This window comes from Myxocyprinus asiaticus, chromosome 9, assembly GCF_019703515.2.
Source record: "Myxocyprinus asiaticus isolate MX2 ecotype Aquarium Trade chromosome 9, UBuf_Myxa_2, whole genome shotgun sequence".
Lineage (NCBI taxonomy): Eukaryota > Metazoa > Chordata > Actinopteri > Cypriniformes > Catostomidae > Myxocyprinus > Myxocyprinus asiaticus.
The window spans coordinates 40,784,223-40,807,550 of NC_059352.1; the positions used below are offsets into that span (position 1 = coordinate 40,784,223).

Here is a 23,328-nt window from a genome sequence, read left to right on the forward strand (position 1 = left end):
TATTTCTGTCTTATACCACGGGTCTGTTGAATGCTTGATTTTGATTGGTTCATGGACGTTCTAAAGTGTGCAATTTTTTTTCCAAGGAAACGCATGGCTATAAAGTAGTTCCAGGTCTTGACCGCATAACGGTTCCATATCACTTCATCAAATTATTTCAGTTATTTCAAAGAGCCCTACAGGCTACCACAACAAAATAACCAATTAAAACAAAGACATTGGTTAAAGTAAATCAGTTAATAACCTCAAAAAATGTCTAATATATCCTACATTTATTTCAATTTCAGTTAAAAAGAGCCCCTCGTCTTCCCTGCACCTACACACACACACATACGCTCGCACACAAACACGCTGGCACACACATACACTCGCGCACGCACGCACTCACACACACACACACACACACGCATGCTCGCACTCACACACTCTCGCGCAAACACACAACCTTTTTACTCCTATGCTGAAAAGAAGCGCATCCTCCGTTGCTAGTTCTAACGTGACATTTTCGAATTAGCAACGAAGACTTGAGCTGTATCAAAACTAGATACACTTGATCAGTACAACAGTTTCTATATTATCAGAAATATCTGTGAGAAACACCCTCACACTAACACCCCCCCCCCCACACACACACACACACAGACATTATACACATAACTCACACACTTAAGGCCCAAACATACTTGTGAGAGAAAAATAGAGTCGTCATATCAGCGCACTCCTGCATCTCAGTGGGGATAAAAAAAGTTATTTAAGCAATATCACAGGAGCAAGAGTGTGATATGGCCCTACATCAGCACTGCCGAGTGCTGTAGGTAATCACAGCAGCGCTGATTTAGGGCCATATTGCACGACTGCGAGTATGACATTGCTTATAACAGTTCAGTGAACAAGTACATTTTAAAACTGAGTACGGTCATAAAATACGCATTTGTGCGTGGAACTACTTTCTTACACGATGGATCAGAATCTGCCATTGCTGGTTCAAACCAGATGATGCGTCCAAGCCTTCGTTAGTAATTCAAAAATGCCACTTCAGAAACAGTATCACGGCTTGTGCTGTTTCTGCCAAGTTATTGGATAAACAAGGATGGATGTGTGTGTGAGTGAGTGTGTCTGTGTGTGTGTGAGAGAGAGAGAGGTGTACCATCACCTGTTGCCACTTCCAAGCAGAGATGCTGTCAGCTTTCTGAAGATCAGCTTTCTCAGTGGAAAAATAGCTGTCCAAGCGGGGGTATTTCTCCGTTTCTCGGTAGCCGGTGCACAAGAGTCATTCACTTTAGAAACCGCAAACTTCTCCACCATTTTAAACAGTACGTCCTCTCCAATGTGGAAAGTCCGGTAAGAGGTAAGCGCCTTGAGTTTGTGTAATTAATCAGTCTGTTGTGTCTCTCAGCTGTGATGAGCCGTAATGCTGAAGCTGTTTGTTTAAAGCTATTTCCTAGCTTTAGTAGTGTAGTAGTAATACAAGCGAAATGCATGTTGCAAAAGGCTGTATTTTATGTAAGCATCGAAGGCAACAATCGTAACAGTAACAGTAAAAGTAAACATACAAGGCATGGCAGCCCCTCAGCACACTAGAGCAGAAGTTGGAAAAACATCTGCTTATCAAGCGCTGAAACTTTGCTTGTTGCAGAATAATCTGCAATAATGTTAAACATTGTAGCCTAACAGTCACCTCTTTGCAACCTGAACTTGTTCAGAATGTTAAATCTTTGTGACACCTCCCAGGTAGCCAAAACGGTTTGGCCTGATAATGGCCCAGATCCGGCAGGCCAGAATAAATAACTCGGCCCACTTGCGGTTGCTGGACTCTTGTGAAACACAGCAATGAATGACGCCCCAGAATCGGCCCAAGTACACTGGCCCGAGTCCGGGTGCTAAAACTGAGCTGACACTGCCAGCATAGGGCCACAATCACGGCAACAAAAATTGTACACTTAGCCGGTACTGGCCCGAGTCTGGGTACCAAAGGGAAACGTATATAAAAAACAAAACTACATCTATTTAATAAGAACAACAGACATTTTGCCAAAGCAATATTAGTTTGTTTGCTAAACTAAGTATATACTTGCACTTAATCTAAAACAGAATTGAAAACATTTTGTGTTCAGTATAACTCTTCTTGTAATGAATTGGTTACCAAAAACTACTAAAATGTATGTTGTTTAAAAGACTCCTTCCAGTTTTTATATAAAAACAGAGCTTTGAATAATTTTTCTGTTTTTCCACAAAACGACATTCTATTACCTTGTTAAAATCCTTAAGATGGCATCTACTTCCACCTTCTTAAAAAAAATGTAGAAAAAAATAACTTTATTTTCAGTGTCCTTGTTACATGTACTTACTGTAGTAATAACTATAAATTATGCATAATTACATGCAACTAAACCTAAACCAAACCGTATTCCTAACCCTAACCCTATAATAAGTACGTTGTTAATTAATATTACTCAGTACTTAAATGTATAATTACACTGTAACAATGACACCTTAAAATAAAGTGTAACCAAACTTAATATGCAAATATTTTTCATTTCAAAAGTTAAACTGCAGAATGGAAGCTTTTTTCAATGTAAAATCCATTCTCAGTGTTTGTGAGGCTTTGGGGGCTTTAAATGCGGAGGCTTTAAGTTTCACGCTTGTATAATGCAGGTGTTAAGCTTTACCGTGGTTGGCTCTAAACTATTTGTGATGGTCAAATCCTCCTCGCAGATACATGCCTTAAACTCAGATTTTAGGTGAGCTCAGGGCCTTCTAGCAACACTGAACATACGTCATTACATCAGTTTTAACATCTATATGAAGAAACAATAAGCAAAACAAACTGGAGTGGAGTAGAGGGGGACTATAAGCTTAAACAAATGAGTTTATATTGGCCTTAAGAATTTTGAAAATATGTCAAGTTTACAAGGATTGAGGGTTTGGCCCTTTCATCCTCTTTTTTTTCATGGCATCCCCACCTACTACCCCATGTATTACCCCATGCCTACCCCATAACATCCATATGTGCTCCTTTTCCCCCAAGTAAAAATGACACCATGAAAATATGAGAAATAAGAGAATTTATTTGAACCCTTACATTAACATACAGCTTTATATGAACTAGCAAAATGTGGCATGAACAAATGCAAAACAACAACAAAAAACAAAAAAAACTAGAAAAACTCAGGACCCTCCTCAAGTAAGTGTACCCTAAAAGAGAGACAGATTGACAGAAAGAGAGAGATAAGAGGGGGCACAGACAATGACACTTATGGTTAGTTAGTCAGATAGATCTCAGAAATCTCAGACTGAAGACATGAATGGTAACTCTGGTAAATGGTAACAACATTTGGAACATACCTTAGAAAGAATTTGCTTGCTTTAGGGCCCGCTTTCTTCTTCGCCCATCTCTGTCAGATGCAGGCTGCATCTTTTTATTAACTTTTCAATGTCTCTGTCCGACACACTGGCAGTACTTGCATTTCTTTGCAGATTCTTAAAAAAAAAAGAAAGAAAAATAATTGATCAATCAGGTGAATATGGCACAAGTTTGGTTATCCTAACTTAGCATAAAAACTGGAAAAGATGGGAAAAAACTAGCACTTTACGGGGTTATATATAGTCATTTGAGAAAGTATTCAGACCCCTTCAATTTTTGCAGACATTATTGTGTTGTAGATTTAATTTTAAATGAATACAATTGACATATTTTATAGTTTCAAAATGACAGAAAAGAAAAAGGCCCATAACAAAAGTTTGGGCACCCTGCATGGTCAGTACTTTGGCAAGTACCACAACCTGTAAATGGGTACAGCTTACAGCTATTTTAGTAATCAAGTATTCTACCGATTATTATATTGATTAACCGAGTAATCTGATAAGAAATACTTTTACTTATTAAAGAGCTGTGTATATTGTTAGAATTTTATCTTTATTTTACTGATATGCCTTATACGGTTCTTTATTGATACTCTTATTGGTTCTTTTTCATTACTAAATTGTTTTTATTATTATTATTTAAAAATGTATTATTATTTTACGCTGCACTAAGTTAACCATCTCCTGGTTCCAGCTTCATATCTAGTATATAGACATGACAGTGTTATCAATCTTCTCATCTAATTCTCTGCAAGAAAGCATAAATGTGTTTCCTATAATGATGAAAATGAATTAACACTATGATACACAAATAAAACTTACTGAGGACAATATCTTTAATGGCAAGTGGTTCAAAGCCATACTTCCCATTCACTCCGCGCCAGTTAATTTGTTTCGCCAGTTGGTTCGTCATTAGTTTTGACATTATTCTCCAGACAGTTTCTTTTACAGACAGACCCCCTGCCAGTCCAAAATAGGTGACCTGAAAGACAACATTGTCAGTTATAATGGTACAGTGCATATAAATTATAAAGTATTCATCTTCCTAAGAAGTTTTCATGTCTCACAGCACAGAATCAAAGTAGATTAAATGTGGTTTTTATGACAATAATTAACAGAAAAATCCCTTAATATCAAACTGAAAACAAATGTCTACAAAGTTATCTAAATTAATTACATATATAAAATACTAAATCAGGGCTCCAGACTGACTTGGATCTTTGAATCTCGTTAAGCAAAATTAAGAAATGTTTATTTAAGTCATTTCGTTCATTTGAGTTAAATTAGAATGTTATATTTTTAATTGCCGAATTCCCCCGATACGTCTAGATAGGAGATAGGGCCATATAGCTTTTGGAGAAAGCGTAACGGTCAAGCTGGATGACGTGGGTCATGTAAACCAATCATATAATGGCACCAACAACGGCCTTCAGAGTTTTATCAAAAACATCGATTTTTATATTTTCTTTACACAGTATACAACATGTATTATAAAATTGTAATGCTACACATTTGTTGATATAGGATGGTGGTCATTTAAAAAATGAGTCCTGTCGCAACACACTACACCGCTTTGTCTTATTAAACAGCATTTTTATCGTAGCAAACTCTACATATAGTTCACTACAAAAGTGTACTGTTTAGTGTAAAAAAATTTGAAGATTAGCAGACAGGCTGTCGATTCATTAAGTGATAAGCTTTTAAATTGGCTACCATATCTAGCGCTATATCAGCCAACCCAAGATTTTAGCTTCCTTATAAATAAACATTACGTCGATATTATATGTGTAGAATGGTTTATTAAAATGATATGTTAGATTATCAAAGATATACTCACCACTGTAGCAAGCTAGAAGTTCTTCTGCTGTTCTGGCGGTTAGTCTAGCAGCTCCAAAAGCCCGCCAAGTGTCGTCACTAGATGTCGTAGCTAGTGCGCATGTCTTGAAACTCAGAGATGGTGTTTTTTTAATTATTATTCAAAACCACAGTTCCCTTAACCACTTTAAGCTTATTTGATTATATGGATAAAATCATTAATTACCTAATTTAGTTACATTTAATGGATTAATTAAAGAAACAAACAACCTCCATGATGAAATCACCAAAGATAAGAAGAAAAAAGAGAATGTGGAAAAAAGCTAAAATAATAAATGAATAATAGGAATTAAAATAATAATGAAATACAAAAAATAACAAAGTTGACAGGGAAAGGGCTTTACAACTGATCTTCCAAAGTATATTTTTTAAAAAGATAAATCATTCTACAATTTAGTAATTCAGCCTAGTTAATTGTGTGTGTGTGTGTGTGTGTGTGTGTGTGTGTGTGTGTGTGTGTGTGTGTGTGTGTGTGTGTGTGTGTGTGTTATGTTAAAAGATATGATGTTTAAGTTTAGGGGTCACTGCTACATAATTTTATGACAAAGTCAGACCAATTTGCCACATTATTAAAAGGTGACCCACCTTGAAAGGCATCTCTACCCTACCCTGTGCCCCAGTCCCTGATCTGTCCACCCCCAGCACTCAAGCTAAACTGGTCCGGGTCTGTATGGCCATATCTCACCCAACATGAGGCCAGCACTTTGGTCCATAGTCAGGCCGAATGTGGCAAAATATGCCGTGTCTCAGCCCAAATCGGGCCAAATCCGCACATCCAAAGCCTAGCCAAATCTGGCAACCATTACTGGGCCAGAGTTGGCTCACTTCTGGTGAGCCGCTGCCAGAACAGCCGAGTGAGCCAACACTCATCCGCAACTGGCCCGATTGCGCTGGCTACCTGGGCTGCGCTAAAAACAATGTAGGCACAGCGCAACCAATGAAACAGAACAAGTTATTTTTAACTTGACACCGTGTCTAAAAATGTGCTGGACCTGCTTGAGACACTGAAGAAACAGCGAGACACGGTGCAGCAGTCAAGGACGTTCGTCCAGCGCATGTTTACATAGGAAAACAATGGAAAAACAGAGCAGAGGCACGCAAAAACGCGTTAAGTGTGAACGGCCCCTGACTCATGGGTGAAACAAGTTCGGAAGTCCTGTATATTTTTTCATCAATTACAAACCCGAACCCAAATCCTACTTGAAAAACTGACCCAAACCCTGCGGACCTCTAACGTGAACCGCTCTAAGAGCGCTGACAAAGGCGTATTCGCGCGTGCACCCAGAACATCATGTCACCCCCTCAAGCGGTTTTTGCGGAGCTTTCCTACCGTGGCGGCGGTGAATAAGGTGAATACAGCCCGTGCAGTAATCAGTAAGTAGTAAGCTTGTATTCCAATCCGAACATAGCCTGCCCTTACACATCTTATCATGAAGAATACTGGCCAGGCTCAGTGCTATTTAGTTTCAGCAGGTGATTGTATTAGTTTGTCATGGTAAAGTTTAACGTTTATATGGTGTAACATTCAACAGTTGAGAGTTCAATCACTATATATGCTCCCTAGCAGATGTGTAGTGACAGATATTTATTTGCCGTGCGCTGTCCCTTTAAGACAGACAGTATTTCGTACATTCATGTGAAAAAAATAAATAAATAAATAAAATAAAAAAAAAAAAATAAAAAAAGCGGCGTTTTAAATGCCCGGCTGACGTCATTAAACTTTTTAAGCTGTTGGAGTGCCCGTGGAGGTGAAACACACACAAGAAGCGCGCGTTCTCACAGTGACTCGCTGCAGATGCGCCTGGACAGGCTCAGGTTTGCAGAGAATTACTACAAAATCATCCTTCCTTGTAAGAGAACTTACATTTCTTTGTATATATTATTTTTATTGTCTTATGAATCTTTCAAACATTCAAAATAAGGACAGAAATACATTGTTTTTCATCCAGTTAGACTGCTAGAGTGTGGATCTGTGGCGTATTGTTTCTTGTTTACGTGTTGCATTTATTCTATGACCACTGCTTTTTTATTTTACTTGTGCGAAAGATTATGGCAATTGTGTGCTAAAAACATCTATTACTTTATAAGTTGTAGAATGACAGGTGTCTTGGTCAAGCTCGTATATGCACATTTGTAACTCTTGTATTTCATCTCTGTATTCAGTTCACCGGGCTGTTTACTGTTTACTGCTTTCAGCATTGTTCTGCTGTGCAGTAGCAAAATGCATTGACCCAGCGCTCAGACAAAATAATGTTCATAATGATATTGCTGACGCCGTGTCTCTCGACATTTGCTGTCCTTAAAAGCGGAAAACGAGAGAACAACATGGCATTCGGACATTCTTTGACGAGCTACTGTATTTAATAACTGTTGAGTCTTTCCAGACTCTTTTCTCTTACTGAAATCCATTTACCTGTGAAGAGAGTGACCTGAATCAAATGTTAGCCTCTAAAATACAACTTCTACAAATCTAGTCAAAAATGAATTTTCATGACTATACCAGCCTGTAATGACATTAAAGAGACAGCTCACCCAGAAATTTAAATCCTGTCATCATTTACTCGCCCTCTTGTTGTATGATTTTCTCTCCATGGAACATAAAATGAGATATTCTGAAGAATGTCCAAGCTTTCATTTACATACAATGAAAGCATACAGTGATCAGTGGTTGTCAAGCTCCAAAAATGACTAAAAGCAAAAAGTTGTCAGTATGACTTGTGCACTAAATTCCAAATGTTCTGACATGTGATAAGATAGTTTTGTGTAAGGAAGCAGCTGATATTTTAGTCAGTATTACCTGAAATCTGGCACTCTGCCCCTAAGTCATTAAATCTTATGCATCTTCCCCTATAGCCCCTTTCACACATGCAACCAGGTCAATTACAGGAAAATCTTTGGGTTGCCTTTACTGGTAAATGTACCACACATGCAACAAAAAGTGCACTGGCTGCCCTTTCTTGCACATTATACATTATTAAAGGACCCTATAACAGTCGCAGAACACTCCCCATCAGAAGATTGCCTCATAAGGCATTGAATGTATTTTAACAGAAAGATTATCAGAAATAGAAAAAGTTCTCGTTTTGTCGCACTATCTGCAGATGTTTTTTAATCAAATAGCTATTAACACGTGACTTATCACATTATCTTAATGGGTCATAACTCATAAGAAATGTTATTTCTTGAACATGAAAATAGCTGAAGTGTAGCAGAAAGCTTGAGCCCTGTCAGCGTCACTTTCTGCTATCCTAGTTCTCCTGGACTGAGGCACAATGTCTGTGTTTCCAGATCTAAAAAAATATATGTTGTAATGTAATGACAGAATGGTCCTGTCTAATCCTGTCCTGCTAATGTGTATTTAGAGCTGAGCATATGTGAAATCTTTGCTTTGGAGCTTTGCCATGGCCAGCAAGAATCCTGTCAATTATCAATCAGTCTTGCATTATGCCTTCTGCCATTTTGCATATGATTTGTCAGAATAAAATAGTCTTCCTTTGGACTGAAGTGTTCTGGTTCAGGTCTTGGGTTCAGAGCAGCAATATTAGATACTGTTAACTATATTACAATTCAAATCGTCTTGCCGGACAGCAAAAGGCGCCTTTGATAGGTCCCGTTTTTGTTTTTTTTCCTCCCTCCGTGCAAAACACAGATTAATGTCAAATTATACTTTCCTTACAAGCTCTATGGGTGTCCAAGGGGATACTGCAGGTGCATTTCTTTTCCTGTATTTTCTCAAGGTCGAACTCAGTTACAGAGGACAGCAATGTAGGCGTATTAATGTAACACGGTTTTAATGCACGCATACCAGCCAATCAGAATCAAGTATTTGAATAGACTTTTAACAGTGTTCTGCATAAAGCCTTTAATTACACAGACCACTGAAAGAAGACCTTTGAGGATCTGTTTGGAGTTTACATGATATAAAAGTTTTAATTAATGCTGTCAGTCGATTATTTTTTTTTAAAATTGCGATTAATTGCATGATTGTTTTTGTAGTTAATCGCGATTAATCGCAGATTTGAAAAGTTCTGAAATTTGACACTATATATATTTATTTTCTTGTCAAAATTCATTTATTTCCATCTTAGGAAAGATAACAAAACAATATGTAGCAATATAATTCTTTATTGACTTTTTCCAAACAAAGACGATGCACTAAAATAGCACCAATTCAAGTAACATTAAACGTTTCCCAAAGTCTAAGTGGGAGTTTGACTAGCTGAAAAAACTAGACCCGACATAGGTTGCATATTCATTGCAATGGGCATTAAATCCCTTAAACTGTCATCCGCCACAATGTTATCCGCTTTGTTACAGCAATCATGAAGCCGGGTTCATGATTCGCGGCAATCCCAGCGTCATACGCCGCTTTGAACTCACCATGAAATGTGCTTGTAAACAAAAACGTCTCATTCTGCGTTTTGGTAATAGTTAAGATTTGGTGTGCTTCTGTGGTAATTAAAACGTGCATTACATAGGCTGAAAAACACTTGATTTCTACCACAAGTCCCATCTGGGCTTGTTGGTACATCAAATAGTGTTAAGAGGTCCTTTCTCTATTATTTTTTTACTGATAGGAAAGCGGTGTCAGAGATTCTTTTATTTACTGAGTTAACAACTTGTGGTGCAACTATCAGGAAATTTCAGGCTGATACCGATCTCCGTTTTTTCTTTTTTTTAACACTATGATTGGTCGATACCGTTTTTTTTTAAAGTGCACTTTGCCACACTTTTGCAAGTTATACTGTGCAGTTATATGTTTATGCCCCACACAGTAAAATTACACTGTAATAAATGTCTGTAATTGTAACGGTAAAAGACTGTAAAAAAAAGTTAATTGATTAACGAGTATACATTTTTTAGATGTAAAAAGTATGATTTTCCTGTATAATTAATGGTAAAAATGTACATTGTTTAACAAGAGAGTACATGTAATTTTACAGTAAATTATTGTTACAATTACAGTAAAAAACAATAATCGGGCATTCCCACAATTCCCTGCATGACCCATCATATTTCATTATATTTTATGGGAATGTTTATGTTTCTTCTTATTTTTAATATCAGTTATGTACATTGGGGTGTTCTGTTTTATATTTAATGTAGTTTAGTTAATGTTTACTGCATTATTTAAATTTCACATGTGTTACCCTGATGGTGTTTAGTGTTTGTGTGAGTGCAACTGAGCACTGTCTTTAAATGTTTATTGGTCATTGCTCCTGGAATAGCCACTGTTGGAGAACTTCATGTCATCATGTGCTCTTCTGTAATTTTTACGGTGATTAACAATACCTTATAAAGTAAAAAGCAGATTTTTACAGTTTCAGAAGGTTAATATCGTTTATGACTTTTTTTTACTGTAAATTAATGAAATTGATTCAGCTGGGGCCATATGTATTTGCATCAGGGAAGGTGCTCTTCCCACAGGGGAAGACACTACAGAGAGCACAACCTGCCGAAAAGGAGGTTAACATGTGGCAAATACGTCACATGGGCTTACCAGCCGCATGTGGAAGAAGCCCCGTGGTAGGTCCTACCCGGAGGGGAGGAACTCTACAGCACCGTGACTGGTGGCAGGGGGGGCCCTACCGAAAGGGAGACACGGATTTGCCCTCAGGGAAACCGTACCATGGAAAATACATCATAAGGGGATACCGCAGGTAACCAGCACATGTGGAGCACCTACCCCAGTACAGGGCATACAAGCACATGTACTGGGCCTGGCTTCGAATTCCTCCACTGAATTCACCTGCAGCAGGGCTAAGGAGGAAGGACATCCAGGGTTCACCCGTCTCGGGAACTCACATGGGGGAAAAGCGCACGTCTTCCCCTCAGGGAGGGAAAAGGCACTGTGTGCAAGCGGTACACCCGGCCAGCTGTCCGCATACTTACCTGTTCGTACCTGTCAACACACGGAAATAAACTGGATCAACCCGGATATTATTAAATCTTGCAAAGGTATTGGGTGTTGCCCAGCCCGCTGCTCCAGAGATGTCTGCTAGAGAGGCGCCATTGGCTAGTGCCCAGGAGGACACCACACTCCTAGTGGAGTGTGTTCGTAGTCCCAAAGGGGACGGCTCACCCTGGGCCTGGTATGCCAAAGTGATGGCATCCACGATCCAGTGGGCAATCCTCTGTTTGGAGACAGCGTTCCCTTTCTGCTGTCCCCCAAAACAGACAAAGCACTGCTCAGAGCATCTAAAGCTCTCCGTGCGGTCCAAGTAGATACGCAAAGCGCGCACTGGACACAGCAACAACAAGGCCGGGTCTGCCTCCTCCCGGGGCAATGTTTGCAGGCTCACCAACTGATCCCAAAAAGGGGTTGTGGGAGCCTTGGGCATATAGCCGGTCAGGGTCTCAAGACCACATGAGAGTACGCCAGACCGAACTCCAGGCAGGTGTCACTGACAGAGAACGCCTTCAGGTCCCCAACCCTCTTGATGGACGTGAGCGCAGTCAGGAGGGCCATCTTCAACGAGAGAGCCTTTAACTCAACTGACTCTAGAGACTCAAATGGGGCTCTCCGCAGGCCCAGCAGGACCACGGAGAGATCCCACGAGGGAACGAGGCGCGGCCTAGGAGGATTCAACCTTCTAGCGCCTCTAAGGAACCTGATGATCAGGTCGTGCTTCCCCAGGGACTTACCGTCCACCGGGTTGTGGTGTGCCGCTATAGCGGCCACATACACCTTCAAGGTGGAGGGGGACAGCTGCCCCTCCATCCGACTCTCCAGCCTCTCCTGCAGGAAGAAAAGCACTGACCCGACTGTGCATCTCTGGGAGTCTTCACCTCGGGAAGAACACCAATTCGCCAACAAATGCCACTTCAAGGCATACAGCCGCCTCGTAGAGGGAGCCCTGGCCTGAGTGATAGTGTCTACCACCGGCCGTGGTAGGCCACTTAGGTCTTCCGCATCCCATCCAGGGGCCAGACGTGGAGATTCCAGAGGTCTGGGCGCGGGTGCCAGATGGTGCCCCGTCCCTGAGAGAAGAAGTCCTCCCTCAGGGGAACTTGCCAGGGAGGGGCTGTTGCGAGGAGCGTGAGCTCTGAGAACCAAGTCTGGGTGGGCCAGTACGGCACCACCAGGATGACCTGTTCCTCATCCTCCCTGACCTTGCACAAAGTCTGTGCAAGCAGGCCCACTGGGGGGAACGCATACTTGCGCAGTGTGCCAGCTCACGGCTCGTCACAACCGCCTGACCGTGGGTGTGTGTGTGCCGCGGCCAGGTGCGCGAAGGTGAGGAGCCTGCATTCGTAGTGCCCTGGCCACGAGTGTTCGATGTATGGCGATCGTGACAACAACGGCCGTAAACACAGAGTGTATGACCCAGGGAGTGAGGAAACCGCTTTTTTTTAGAAAATGTGGGTGCCGCAGCCCCTTGGGCATGCGCCGAAATCAAAACAAAAGGGAACAAAGGATTCTCCTCCCGGCCCTCCACCGGGGGATGGAGTGGTCTGTGCACCACCTTTTCCAGCGGGTCTCTTCATCCCTGGGTCATCCATCTCAGGGGTGCTTGGAGGCCTTCCTGGGGCTTTTAGCAGCAGATCGTGAGACAGTGAGCATCAGCTTCCTGCGGGGGGCTCTATGCCGGGACCGAGCAGTTCGCTCAGGCTGCGGCGGAGCCACCTGAGTTGCTGCCGCAGGGGGACACCCTCAGCGGCGAGCAGACGGGGTGCGGGACCTTGAACCGTGCCGAGGCAGGATATGTTGGATGGCCTCCATCTGCTTCTTAACCGCTGAGAACTGCTGGGTAAAGTCCTCAACGGTGTCGCCGAATATGGGAGATGGGGCATCAAGAAAGCAGACCTTGTCGGCATCCTTCATCTTAACCAAGTTAAGCCAAAGGTGGTGCTTCTGACGAGACAAACTGACGAGCGTCCCACGCAAGCGATGGCCACCAAAAATGCTGTCAAATGAGCGTCTGAGTACGAGTCACCCCTGGCTGGCAGGCGACGTTGGACAAATGACACCACTGAAGGATGTGCATGGAGGTGAGATCCGTCAGAGAAGCGGCGAGTTGGCTATAGTTCCTTATAAATCTTCGATAAAAGTTAGCAAACCCCAGAAACCTCTGCAGTCTTGCGAGAATCTGGGGTTGGCCACTCAGCGACGGCTTTAACCTAAGACGGGTCCATACGCACTCCCTCGGACGAACGTGCACCTCTCCACCTTGACAAACAACCGATTCTCTAGCAGTCACTGAAGAACCTGCCTGATGTGCCACACATGGTCTTGCATATACTGGGAGAAGATCAGAATATCTTTGAGATAAATGAAAACAAAATGGTTGATCATGTCTCGAAGCACGTCATTCACAAGCCCTGGAAGATGGCGGGGGCATTTACCAATCCAAACGGCATGACCAAGTATTTAAAGTGCCCCCTATGGGTGTTAAAAGCTGTTTTCCACTCATCCCCCTTCCTAATACGGACTAGATTGTACATGTTCCATAAGTCCAACTTCGTAAAGACGGACACCCCTGCAAGAGTTCGAAAACAGAAGACATCAGCGGCAGAGGGTAACAGTTTTTTACTGTGATATCATTCAGCCCTGATAATCTATGCAGAGTCTAAGTGTGCCGACTTCTTCATGTAGAATAACCCCGCCCCTGCAGGCAAAGAGGAAGAGCAGATGAGACCGGCTGCTAAAGAATCGTTAACATACCTGTTCATGGCCTCCCAAGAGTGAATACAACCCTCCTTGAGGCTGAGAGGTGCCAGGACGATTCAATAGCACAGTCATACGGGCAATGAGGAAGAAGGGTCGAGGCGCGGGATCGGCTGAATACCACACTCAAATCGTGATACTCCTGCGGAACACCCAAAACATCTGCCGGCTCATCCTGCAATGAAACACAAGACTGGACGGGGAGACAGCAGAGTTAAGACAATGTGAAGAACAGCTCCAAGACAAAACAGAGTTGGTTGCCCAATCTATGTGAGGGTTATGTGTTACCTACCACGTATGCCCTAGCACCACCGGGGTAGTAGGAGACCGGATGAGGAGGAAGGATAGCTGCTCAGAATGATTTCCAGAGACCATGGTGACAGGTCTAGTGGCATTGTGATGACTGACAAGGATGTACCACTCAGAGTGTGGGCTGTGATGGGTTCCTTCAGTCGGCATATGGGAAGCCGTCACCTTAAAGCTAAATCTGAGTCGAAAAATTTCCCCTCTGCGCTGGAATCCACCAGAGCCAAGATAACATGCCTATCGGTAACACTCAGTAATCGGACCAGGAGGAGGGTGCTTTGTCCAGGGGAATTGTGCTCGCCAGTAACCTCCTACCTACCGACGAGCAGGGTCTTTTAACGTAGTGGAGCAATGACCAGCTTGGCCACAAATGAAACATAGCCCCTTGAGGACACGAGACCGGGAGTCTACCCACCTGCATGGGTTCTGGGTTGGAGTGAAGATCAGGAGATGTGGGCAAAGGAGCAGGCAGATAATGAAAATCAGCGGGCCAGGCAGACGGGTGGCAGCGCCTGCGAGGTTCTCGGCACTGTGCCGGGCGCTGATCGACCCGAATGGCCAGGTCCACCAAATATTTTAATCGTGGGGTAAGTTCAAGGAATAGACTGGATCTTGGATAGTCAGAAGCAGTCCCACATAGCATGGTCACTCCAGTCACTGGAGGCAGCCAGAGTACGAAATTTGATCGCAAAATCCACAACTGATTGGTTTTCCTGGGAAAGTCAGAATTCTCCCTGCCTCCCAACCTTGGGCGGTGTGGTCAAAAACCCGGCGAAGCTCTGAAGAAAAAGCCTCGCAGGATGCGCAGCACGCATGATGGTTATCCCAAACAGCCATTCCCTATTCTCCAGCCTTACCGGAAAGAAGCGTGATTACGCAGGCAACCTTTATGGTGTCAGAAGTGAAGGTAGAGGGTTGCATTGAGAAAAACAAAGTGCAATGAGAGAGACATGCCCTGACAGATCCCTCTCCCGAGGATGGAGCTGGGGGAAGAATTCACAGTCTGACCTGCTCGCACAGGCGTGGGAAACAGTTGATGTGGAAGGAGGCAAATCATGTGCCGGAATGGGATTGGGAGGAAGGCGGAGTTGTTGGACCAGCGCCGTAAGCTTAGCAAGCTGTGATGCCATCATCTTCATGGTGCGGTTCGACGCAGATATCAAGTAGAGCCCCTTGCTGGGCCAGAGCGGAACGAATAGTGCTCTCCTCTGCTGGGTCCATAACTGGCTGGTTTATTTTGTCAGTGAGCTGGGGAAAACAGGACCCAAGAGCAGAGGAGATAAATGTCAGTCTTTTATTAAACAAAAAAAGCACTCAGCGCCAGCTTGGTCGAGCTCAAAATAATTAAGCCAGGAGGGTGAGGAGAGTGTGTTCGTCAGTAGGTGTTATAGTGGAAGTCCGAAAAGATCTGCTGAAGATAGGTGAGATGCGAAGCAACACCCAAGACACAAGTTCCCTGACACGCGGGTAGATAATCCAAGGAATCCTCCTCAGGAGCGACCAACAGGGCAAAAATCTGTGGGGTAAACACCACCTTGAGAATGGCGCAGCCAACTCCACCCTAAACAGGAGACAAACGTGAGTGGTACAGCAAACAATAAACCAACAAACAAACAGGGGAAACACATGGGACAAAATAGGGCATGCAATCAGAGGAAGACAGGTGGAGCATGAGAGTAACCCATTACCATAATCGACGCCTCTCCTAATAATCGAGTGATCAGCGTTCCCATGGAAATGCCGATTATGCTCACCGACTCCACCTGTGAAACACTAGGGGGAGAGAAAAAAACAAACAACAGAATGAACCAGCAAACGCCGGAGCCATGACACATTAATGTACTATGAACTAACATGAACTAACAATGAACAACTGTATTTTTATTAACTAACAGTATGATTAATAAATGCTGTAAAAAATTTATTGTTCATTGTTTGTTCATGATACCTAATGCATTTACTAATATTAAAGAAATGCAACCTTTTTATAAAGTATTACCAAATTTACATTAAAATTACATTAATTGTGAATTGCTAACATTTATTTGTATTGAAAACAGTTAAGAATAGTTCTGTTGTCAATATCAAAAGGTCATTGTGACATACTGGCAACCACTAAAAACCAAGTGAGAATCACACACAGCAGAGAAACTTTCAAAAATAAGAAAAATATATCCATTACAAGCTCTAAAACTGCTCCAGTGAGAAATCATTAACATCTATGATTTGTTTACTGTCTTTGGCGTTTTACTGTACAAATCACTAATTATTAAGCAAATGTGTGAAGACGCAGTGCCATTAAGGTTAAAATGTAATTGCTGTGATTAGTGGTATTGTGACCAACATTAATCTGATGATTTAAATTGGGATCCTCACAGAATAGCGATGGGATGAGTGAGTGATGATGAGATATTGAGAGCACCTGCAGAGCATGCATGTTTGATTGACACCGAGAGCGCTCATGTTGAAAGGGGAGAAGGTAAAAGTGCTCATGAAGGCTCAAACAGTCTCTATTGCTCCACACAGCGTCTGATTGTCACGACTCCCGTTACATCACGTGCACTCAGATTTGTATTTGCCTGTTTATTTGTTGATTAATTCATTTTTATACCCGTTAGCAGCCTCTTTATCCTCTTCATGCTCACTGTGAAGCGAATCAGAATAACTACCGTATTGATTCTAGAAAATGGGCAACTTAATATTCATACACATGTAATTCTTACACATTATTAAAAACAAAACAGGATATTAATGTGAAGTACATCATGTCTGAAAATTCATGAATGCTTAGAATTTCCAACAACTCACCGTCCAAAGGCCACTCTATCATGCTTCAAGGGCTGAGCAAGCGCTCATTCATTAGAGGAGCAGTGTATGTCTGATTCCCTGGGTGCTGCAAAAAAGATCAGCCCTAAATCTAGGCACGATCACGGAATTAAGACGAAGATCGGCCGATTTCGATCAGTGGCCGATCGATCGGTGCACCCCTAATAACAACCTCCGTGGCTGTATCATAGGAGAGAGTGTAACAGTCATTAGCCAGTTAAGACATTTCTGCCCACAGAATGTCTATGGGACCGTCACTTTATGATATTTTATACTAAGCTTGTAGGCACACTTTGGTACAAGGGCTCTGGCGCTGTGGCTTGTGCATCAGTATAATGACTCCGGGCGGACACATTGCAAAGTTTCCGCCCTTCACACCTGTGTTTATGCTGTGTTAACGGTAAATGCGTTAATCGCGAAGAAAAATGAACGCGTTAAACTTTTTTAATTAATCGCATGTGTTAACATGTCAATTCTGTCATCTCTATAGAGATAACGTTTCTCATGTTGTCCTCTGTGTGTTGGTGTACTTGGGGTGGGAACAAATATAGATTTTCCAATGCATCGCAATCTTCGTTTGAATGATCTCAATATCGATTTTTAAACCCATCGATCTTTTAATCTATGGGCAACCCTCTACTACAATGAGAGGAAATCGCTCACATTAGCAACCAAATTTCACACTATGCGACTAAAATGTATATTGGCAACTGGCTGGTAAATATTTAGATTCACTTACCAGTGATAGTTAAATATAGTGGTGGAGTATTCAGCAGCGAGATCCTTTCACTGCGTGTTAAGAGTAAAAGTTGTTCCATGCAATTTGTGTGTGTCCAAATACGAGATCCAGGCTACCCATTTGTCATTTAATAATGTAGGGCTGAACGATTAACTGAAATAACATTGAAATCGTGATATGACCCTATGCGATTTTCAAACCGTGAGGGCTGCGATTTAAATAAATAAATAGTCTCATAATATATTACTATAACAATTTCTTATTATTATTATTATTATTGCAATAATATAAAATTAAAGTTGACTGGGTTTCAAAAAAATTATGATGAAAACTGATTGTGATGCGCCCCTCTCCCCCCGTTTCACTGTTTTATTTATTTAGTTGTTTGTTTTTTTTATAGATGACTGAACACCCTTTCTAGAACAGTATTTCCGGTTGACAGTAAAGCATGGGCAAAACATGGTTTAATTTTGGTTAAAAGGAATCACACGTTTTTTGATTTTGTTTTTTGTTTATCATATCGCAGTTCAAATCGCAATCGCAATTTTTTTCAAAATAATCGCAATTTGATTTTTTGTCCAAATCGTTCAGCCCTAGAATAATGTCTCTTTTAAAACCCTTTCTGTTCTCTATAGTCAGTTGTTGAACAAAAATTAAAAAAAAGAAACATTTAATTCAAATTAAGCGTAGGACAGATAAGATAAAGCCATTAGAGTCTCTCTCGTTAACATGCGCTTATTTTGAAATGCCATCTTTCTTAAAGAGACAGCACCGGTTCACACGTGTTCAACAAATCTATGGAAATACCTGTAAATAGCACAAATTATGTTATTTAACAATAAACATGAAAAAAATTATATATGCAATATATTATCATATTTATTGATTGAATACATGGATATGTTCATTTTAAAAGCTAAAATGTGACCAAAGTGATGAAAAACTAATAAAATATGATTAGTAAAATTTATATTTTCGTAATGTATCTAATTAGAAGGTCCCATGTATAATTAACAGCATTAGCTGGGAGAGAATGTCTTTCATATGTAAGCAAAAGGTACATTATAACTGAAATATACCCAAAATCGGAATCGAATCGAGAGCTTGTGAATTGGAATCAAATTGGGAAATCTGTATCAATACCCAGCCCTACAGTGTACAGTAACCTGTACGAGCCAAGAATATTTGGCATTATGTAAATGTCAAAATCAAGGGTTTTAAAACATTCACAATGCACGATATATACGAACTGCACAGCAGATTTAAAGAGAACCGCACTCAGACAACCTCCCAGTATGGTCTTGGTTCGGTTTGTCTGAGGTCTGAGCATGTTTGGAGTGTTTAAATTTAATGTCAAAATTCTCGTGAACTGCTCTCAGACCCTTAAAATGAACCATGTGTGAAAGCACCCAGGTCTCGCAAAGGGTTGCAGATTTGACAAGAGGTCTAATGCACATGGACCTGTCCTTAATATGGTGTTTTTACATCTGGCTCGTTTGCAGCATTTGTTCCTGAACCTGGTGTGTTCTCTTCCTTAGTTTGTTTCGTTTTGGCATGGAACATTTCGCATAACCGTGACATAAACAATACTCGAACATGTGTACCGGCTGACAAATTTTTACTGTTAGCTATATTGTTTTAACTGGTAGGCTATATTGATTTATGAGCTAAATCCCGGAACAGCGTACAAATATTCTGACCAATGAGGGGACAGTTTGCTCACATGTGACTTTTATTAACACAATTTTGGTCCGCTTTGAAATGTTACCTTGTGAAAGCAAACCGAACCAAGGAGAAAGTGCAACTGTAACAATTTCAGTCTGTTTCGAAGCAAATCAAATGAGCTATAGGTTTTAAAGTGCCCATAGATTCCTGTCCCATTGGTACCCTGCCTGCCTTTGTATTAGGAGAGTTGTTATGACCACTGGCTGCTGATAACTTCCTGCAGTCACATACCAAAATTAAGCAAAGATGCTTTTTGCAAAGTGAATACTTTTTTTGAATGCGTATTCTAGTTTAGTTAAGAGCCTCTTTAGCTCTCATTGTTAAAGGACTTGATGAGTATAGACGTGCAGTCAAAACAACCGAGCTTCAGGAATAACTTTTTTTCAGTGATATGAGAGTTCTACAACAACACTTTACTATATGGAAGTAAAAATTAGTGATTGTGAGAATAAATTGACTAGTCAGCTTTTAACCCTGCACAGAGAGTTTTTTTTAATTTTTTATTTTTTTATTACACTTCATTCAATAATGAGATAATAATTTGAATAGCAAATAAGATGCAGCTGAACCTCTGAATGTTTCCTTGATTAAGTTTGTTTTCTTTTTTTTTTTTTTTACCATGATGTCCTTAGTGAATGGGGAGGTATTTATTTATTGTGCTTGCCAGCAAATTTTACTCTGAGCACATTAGTGTTGCCTCAAAGAAACCTTCTGCCAAGGAATACTAATTTTAAATACATTTCTGCTGTTCAGGGAGCTTTTACCACCACATGTTTTGCAACTTTCATGCAAATTGAAAATATGAAAATATTTCTGCAAAGATGACAAACAAATCCAATCTAAGCAGATGTCTCTGGCAATATGATCTCACAGAAACATACAAATGATCCATCTCTAAGTCCTGTTCTTCTTTTCCAGATGACTCCAATGATTATAAAAATCTAATCAGTCTGCTAGCTGTAATTACCAAAGAACACATTCCAGGTCACAAACAGGATTCTGATGTACTCAATACAGATATTCTAAAATGACTCAACAAAGACTGAATGCTGTGAGGGACCACTGTCCTTTCATTCGAAACATCCAGACAGAGATAATCACTCCACGGTGTCTGATGATTTATTTCTCACCAGTGCATCAGCATCTGACTGTCTTCATGCTGTCTTCATCCTCATATTAGATTTCATTTTTTGAGTTTCAAATTGTAATTGACTGGAGCAAGTGCTCTGTGAATCCAAATGTTTGTGCTTTTGATTCCATTGAAGCGTAGAAACTAACAGGCTTCTCTAACGCTGACAGCATGCATTTTTAAATAAAGCAACAGTTTTAAAGCTTTGGATGTGGAGAACAGGTCCATGCCCGATGGTTTAGCACATGAATCCCATGATCATTACAAAGCTGCTTTCAGCATGGAGCTGTATCGATCTGAAAATAAATGAATAATAAATAAGTTATGGCCACTTCTTCTATTATATTTACCTTCTGAATACCACTTTGTTATCTGGATTGTTGGTATTGATTCATCGGGGGAGTGCAATGTAGGCTTATTTCCCACAGCCATTTGAACATGTCTGAATTTATGCAAAAATTACTGATGGGGGATGGCAGTTCTTGTCAGTAATTTGTCAGAATGGGGTGGTTTTCAAGGTACTTGAACTTTTGGAAGCAGCATGTTGATTTCATGTGTGATCATGTTGGACACTCATGTTTGTATGGTATGTTTCTCAAATTAATAATTCTAGGAATTAGGAATTATTTTTAATGGAATATTCTGGTTTAAATTAAAGTTAAACTTTATCAACAGCACCTGTGGCATGCTGTTGATTACAAGAGAAAATTATTTGGACTAACTCATGTCTCAGTTTTTAAAAAAAATTAAATAAATGCATAGACAATTGAGCTGTTCAGCTCGTAGTCCAAAAACCTGGAAGAGAATTCGCCATGGGTTCCCTTGGGATTTTTCTATGGGTTTTTGTAATGGTGTTTTTGAATTTATGAGAAAATAAGGTCTGCGGTGAACATTACTTGATACGTGGATGTTTTGTTCTACAACATAATTTACACAGTACACAGTCATACCTCAAAAGTGAATTTTGAAGCCGTATTGAATTACATACTTTTTTTTTAAACTGTGTGTAATTTATGTTTTAGAACAAATCGTCCACATATGGTCAAGTAATGTTTACCACAGACCTTATTTTACACATACTGTAAGTTCAAAAACCCCATTATAAAAACCCATAGGAACCTGTGGTGAATTAGACTTCCGGGTTCACCTACAAATTGACATCAAGGCTGAACAGCTCTATTATGCACTTACAGTAGAATGGAAGTCAGTGGGGCAAGCAACGGTTGCGTTATATACCTCCATTGCAAGTGTGTTTCTGTATAAACGAGTCCAAGTTTTTTTATGTGGTAATCAATAGTACGTATGTCACAGATGTTCGATATTGCATAACTTGTATTTAACCTGGAATATTCCTTCATGAAGGATCATGAAACACATTTTTTGAGAAGTTCTTTGGGTTAAAAAATGAAAGTTGAAGCAATGTCACAAAAATTAGGTATAGGCTATGTGTAAACTCTGAGTTGTGATTGGTAGGACAGTAGACATGTAAGTCAGTAGATTCTAAGCATTTCTACATATTCTTCATGAGAAGGAACGCTTCCATCCAATCACAGTGCTGCCTCATGCTTGAGCTCACATTACAGTGGAAAATTCTAACTCATGGACGTAACAGCTGTTCCGGGAAAGCGTGAGACTTTAACAGCACTCGCGGAACAGACCTGAGAGCTGAATTTTACTCTAAACACCATGATGAGAACGAAATCACTCAGAATGGACCACAGTCCATAATTCAACCGGCGCCAAACAAATGTTTCTTGGCTGCAGTACTGCTACTCGCGCTCCAAACATGCTGTTTATGAGGGGAGGCTATTATACGGAGGACTGATTCCATCACTTAGTCTCTGTACGCCAGATGATGGACTGAATAACACAATGGCTTGTTCTTAAACAAAAGACAATGATGAAAACTGAAAACTCAAAGTCATGTCAGCATGCTAAATCTCAGATAAGATGTGTCTCTAAATGTATTCCCTTTAAAGCAAATCTGCAAAAAGATTTGGATATTTTGTTCAAACTTTTGAGAATGAAGTTCGAACAGCACTCAGAGTAGACATTACCATCAAAATTAGGACTGCTTTAAAGCAGTCTAGTCCAGTCTAGTATAGTCCAGAGATGCCCAAACCAGGGCCCGCAGGCCAAAGTTGGCCCGTGATGACCTTTGATTTGGCCCGCCTTGGCGTATATGACGTGGGGGGGAAAAGAAAACAAAATGCCATTGACACAGTTTTTCATTGCATTAATTCAGCAGATTGGAGAGTGATGTTTTTTGTATAATGAAATAATAAAGGAAGGAAACCAGGGCAGCTTTCATATTTTAATATAATACAGATCGCAGGGCCTGAAATGCGGGATTGTGGGTATTGCGCATATTTTTTAATAATTCCCACATGTTCCACGTTCATAATGCGGAAAATACCTGCACACTTTTATTCACTTTACAGTGCAGCTCCGAATTAGTAAACCAGTACAGATGAACAAATCAAATCAATAAACATGTTTTAGTATCAAACTGTAATTCCAGAAGCTGCGTGACTAAATCTGCTCTGTCTCTCTCCCTCTCTAAATGTTTATTTTTGCATTGTTTTAATCAGTTGGCATGGAGTTCCTAAGTTTTTTTTATAAGCTCCTCATTCCAAATCTGGAGAAATTCTGTCTAGAGATCAACTGATATTGAATTTTTTTTTTTAAACCGATACG

The 23,328-nt window shown here is 40.7% G+C and overlaps 1 protein-coding gene and 1 long non-coding RNA gene across 9 annotated transcripts in view; one reads left to right on the plus strand and one right to left on the minus strand.

Annotated features, from left to right (window-relative positions):
* Positions 1-3,072: 3,072 nt before the first annotated feature.
* Positions 3,073-5,402, minus strand: LOC127445868 (uncharacterized). The gene is made up of 4 exons (XR_007898058.1): positions 5,201-5,402; positions 4,186-4,345; positions 3,346-3,480; positions 3,073-3,195 (listed from the first exon to the last, which is right to left on the minus strand). It is a non-coding gene; the product is annotated as an uncharacterized LOC127445868 (long non-coding RNA).
* A 1,263-nt stretch (positions 5,403-6,665) lies between these two features.
* Positions 6,666-23,328, plus strand: part of gulp1b (GULP PTB domain containing engulfment adaptor 1b) — a 93,147-nt gene continuing 76,484 nt past the window's right edge. For 3 of the 8 annotated variants that reach the window (XM_051706283.1, XM_051706289.1, XM_051706284.1), the window contains exon 1: positions 6,667-7,088. In XM_051706283.1, coding sequence (XP_051562243.1) covers positions 7,034-7,088 — 55 coding nt within the window. In that variant the 5' untranslated portion in view covers positions 6,667-7,033. Of the gene's footprint in view, positions 7,089-23,328 lie in introns of all 8 variants that reach the window. The other 5 variants (XM_051706286.1, XM_051706287.1, XM_051706288.1 and 2 more) reach the window with 2 other exon arrangements.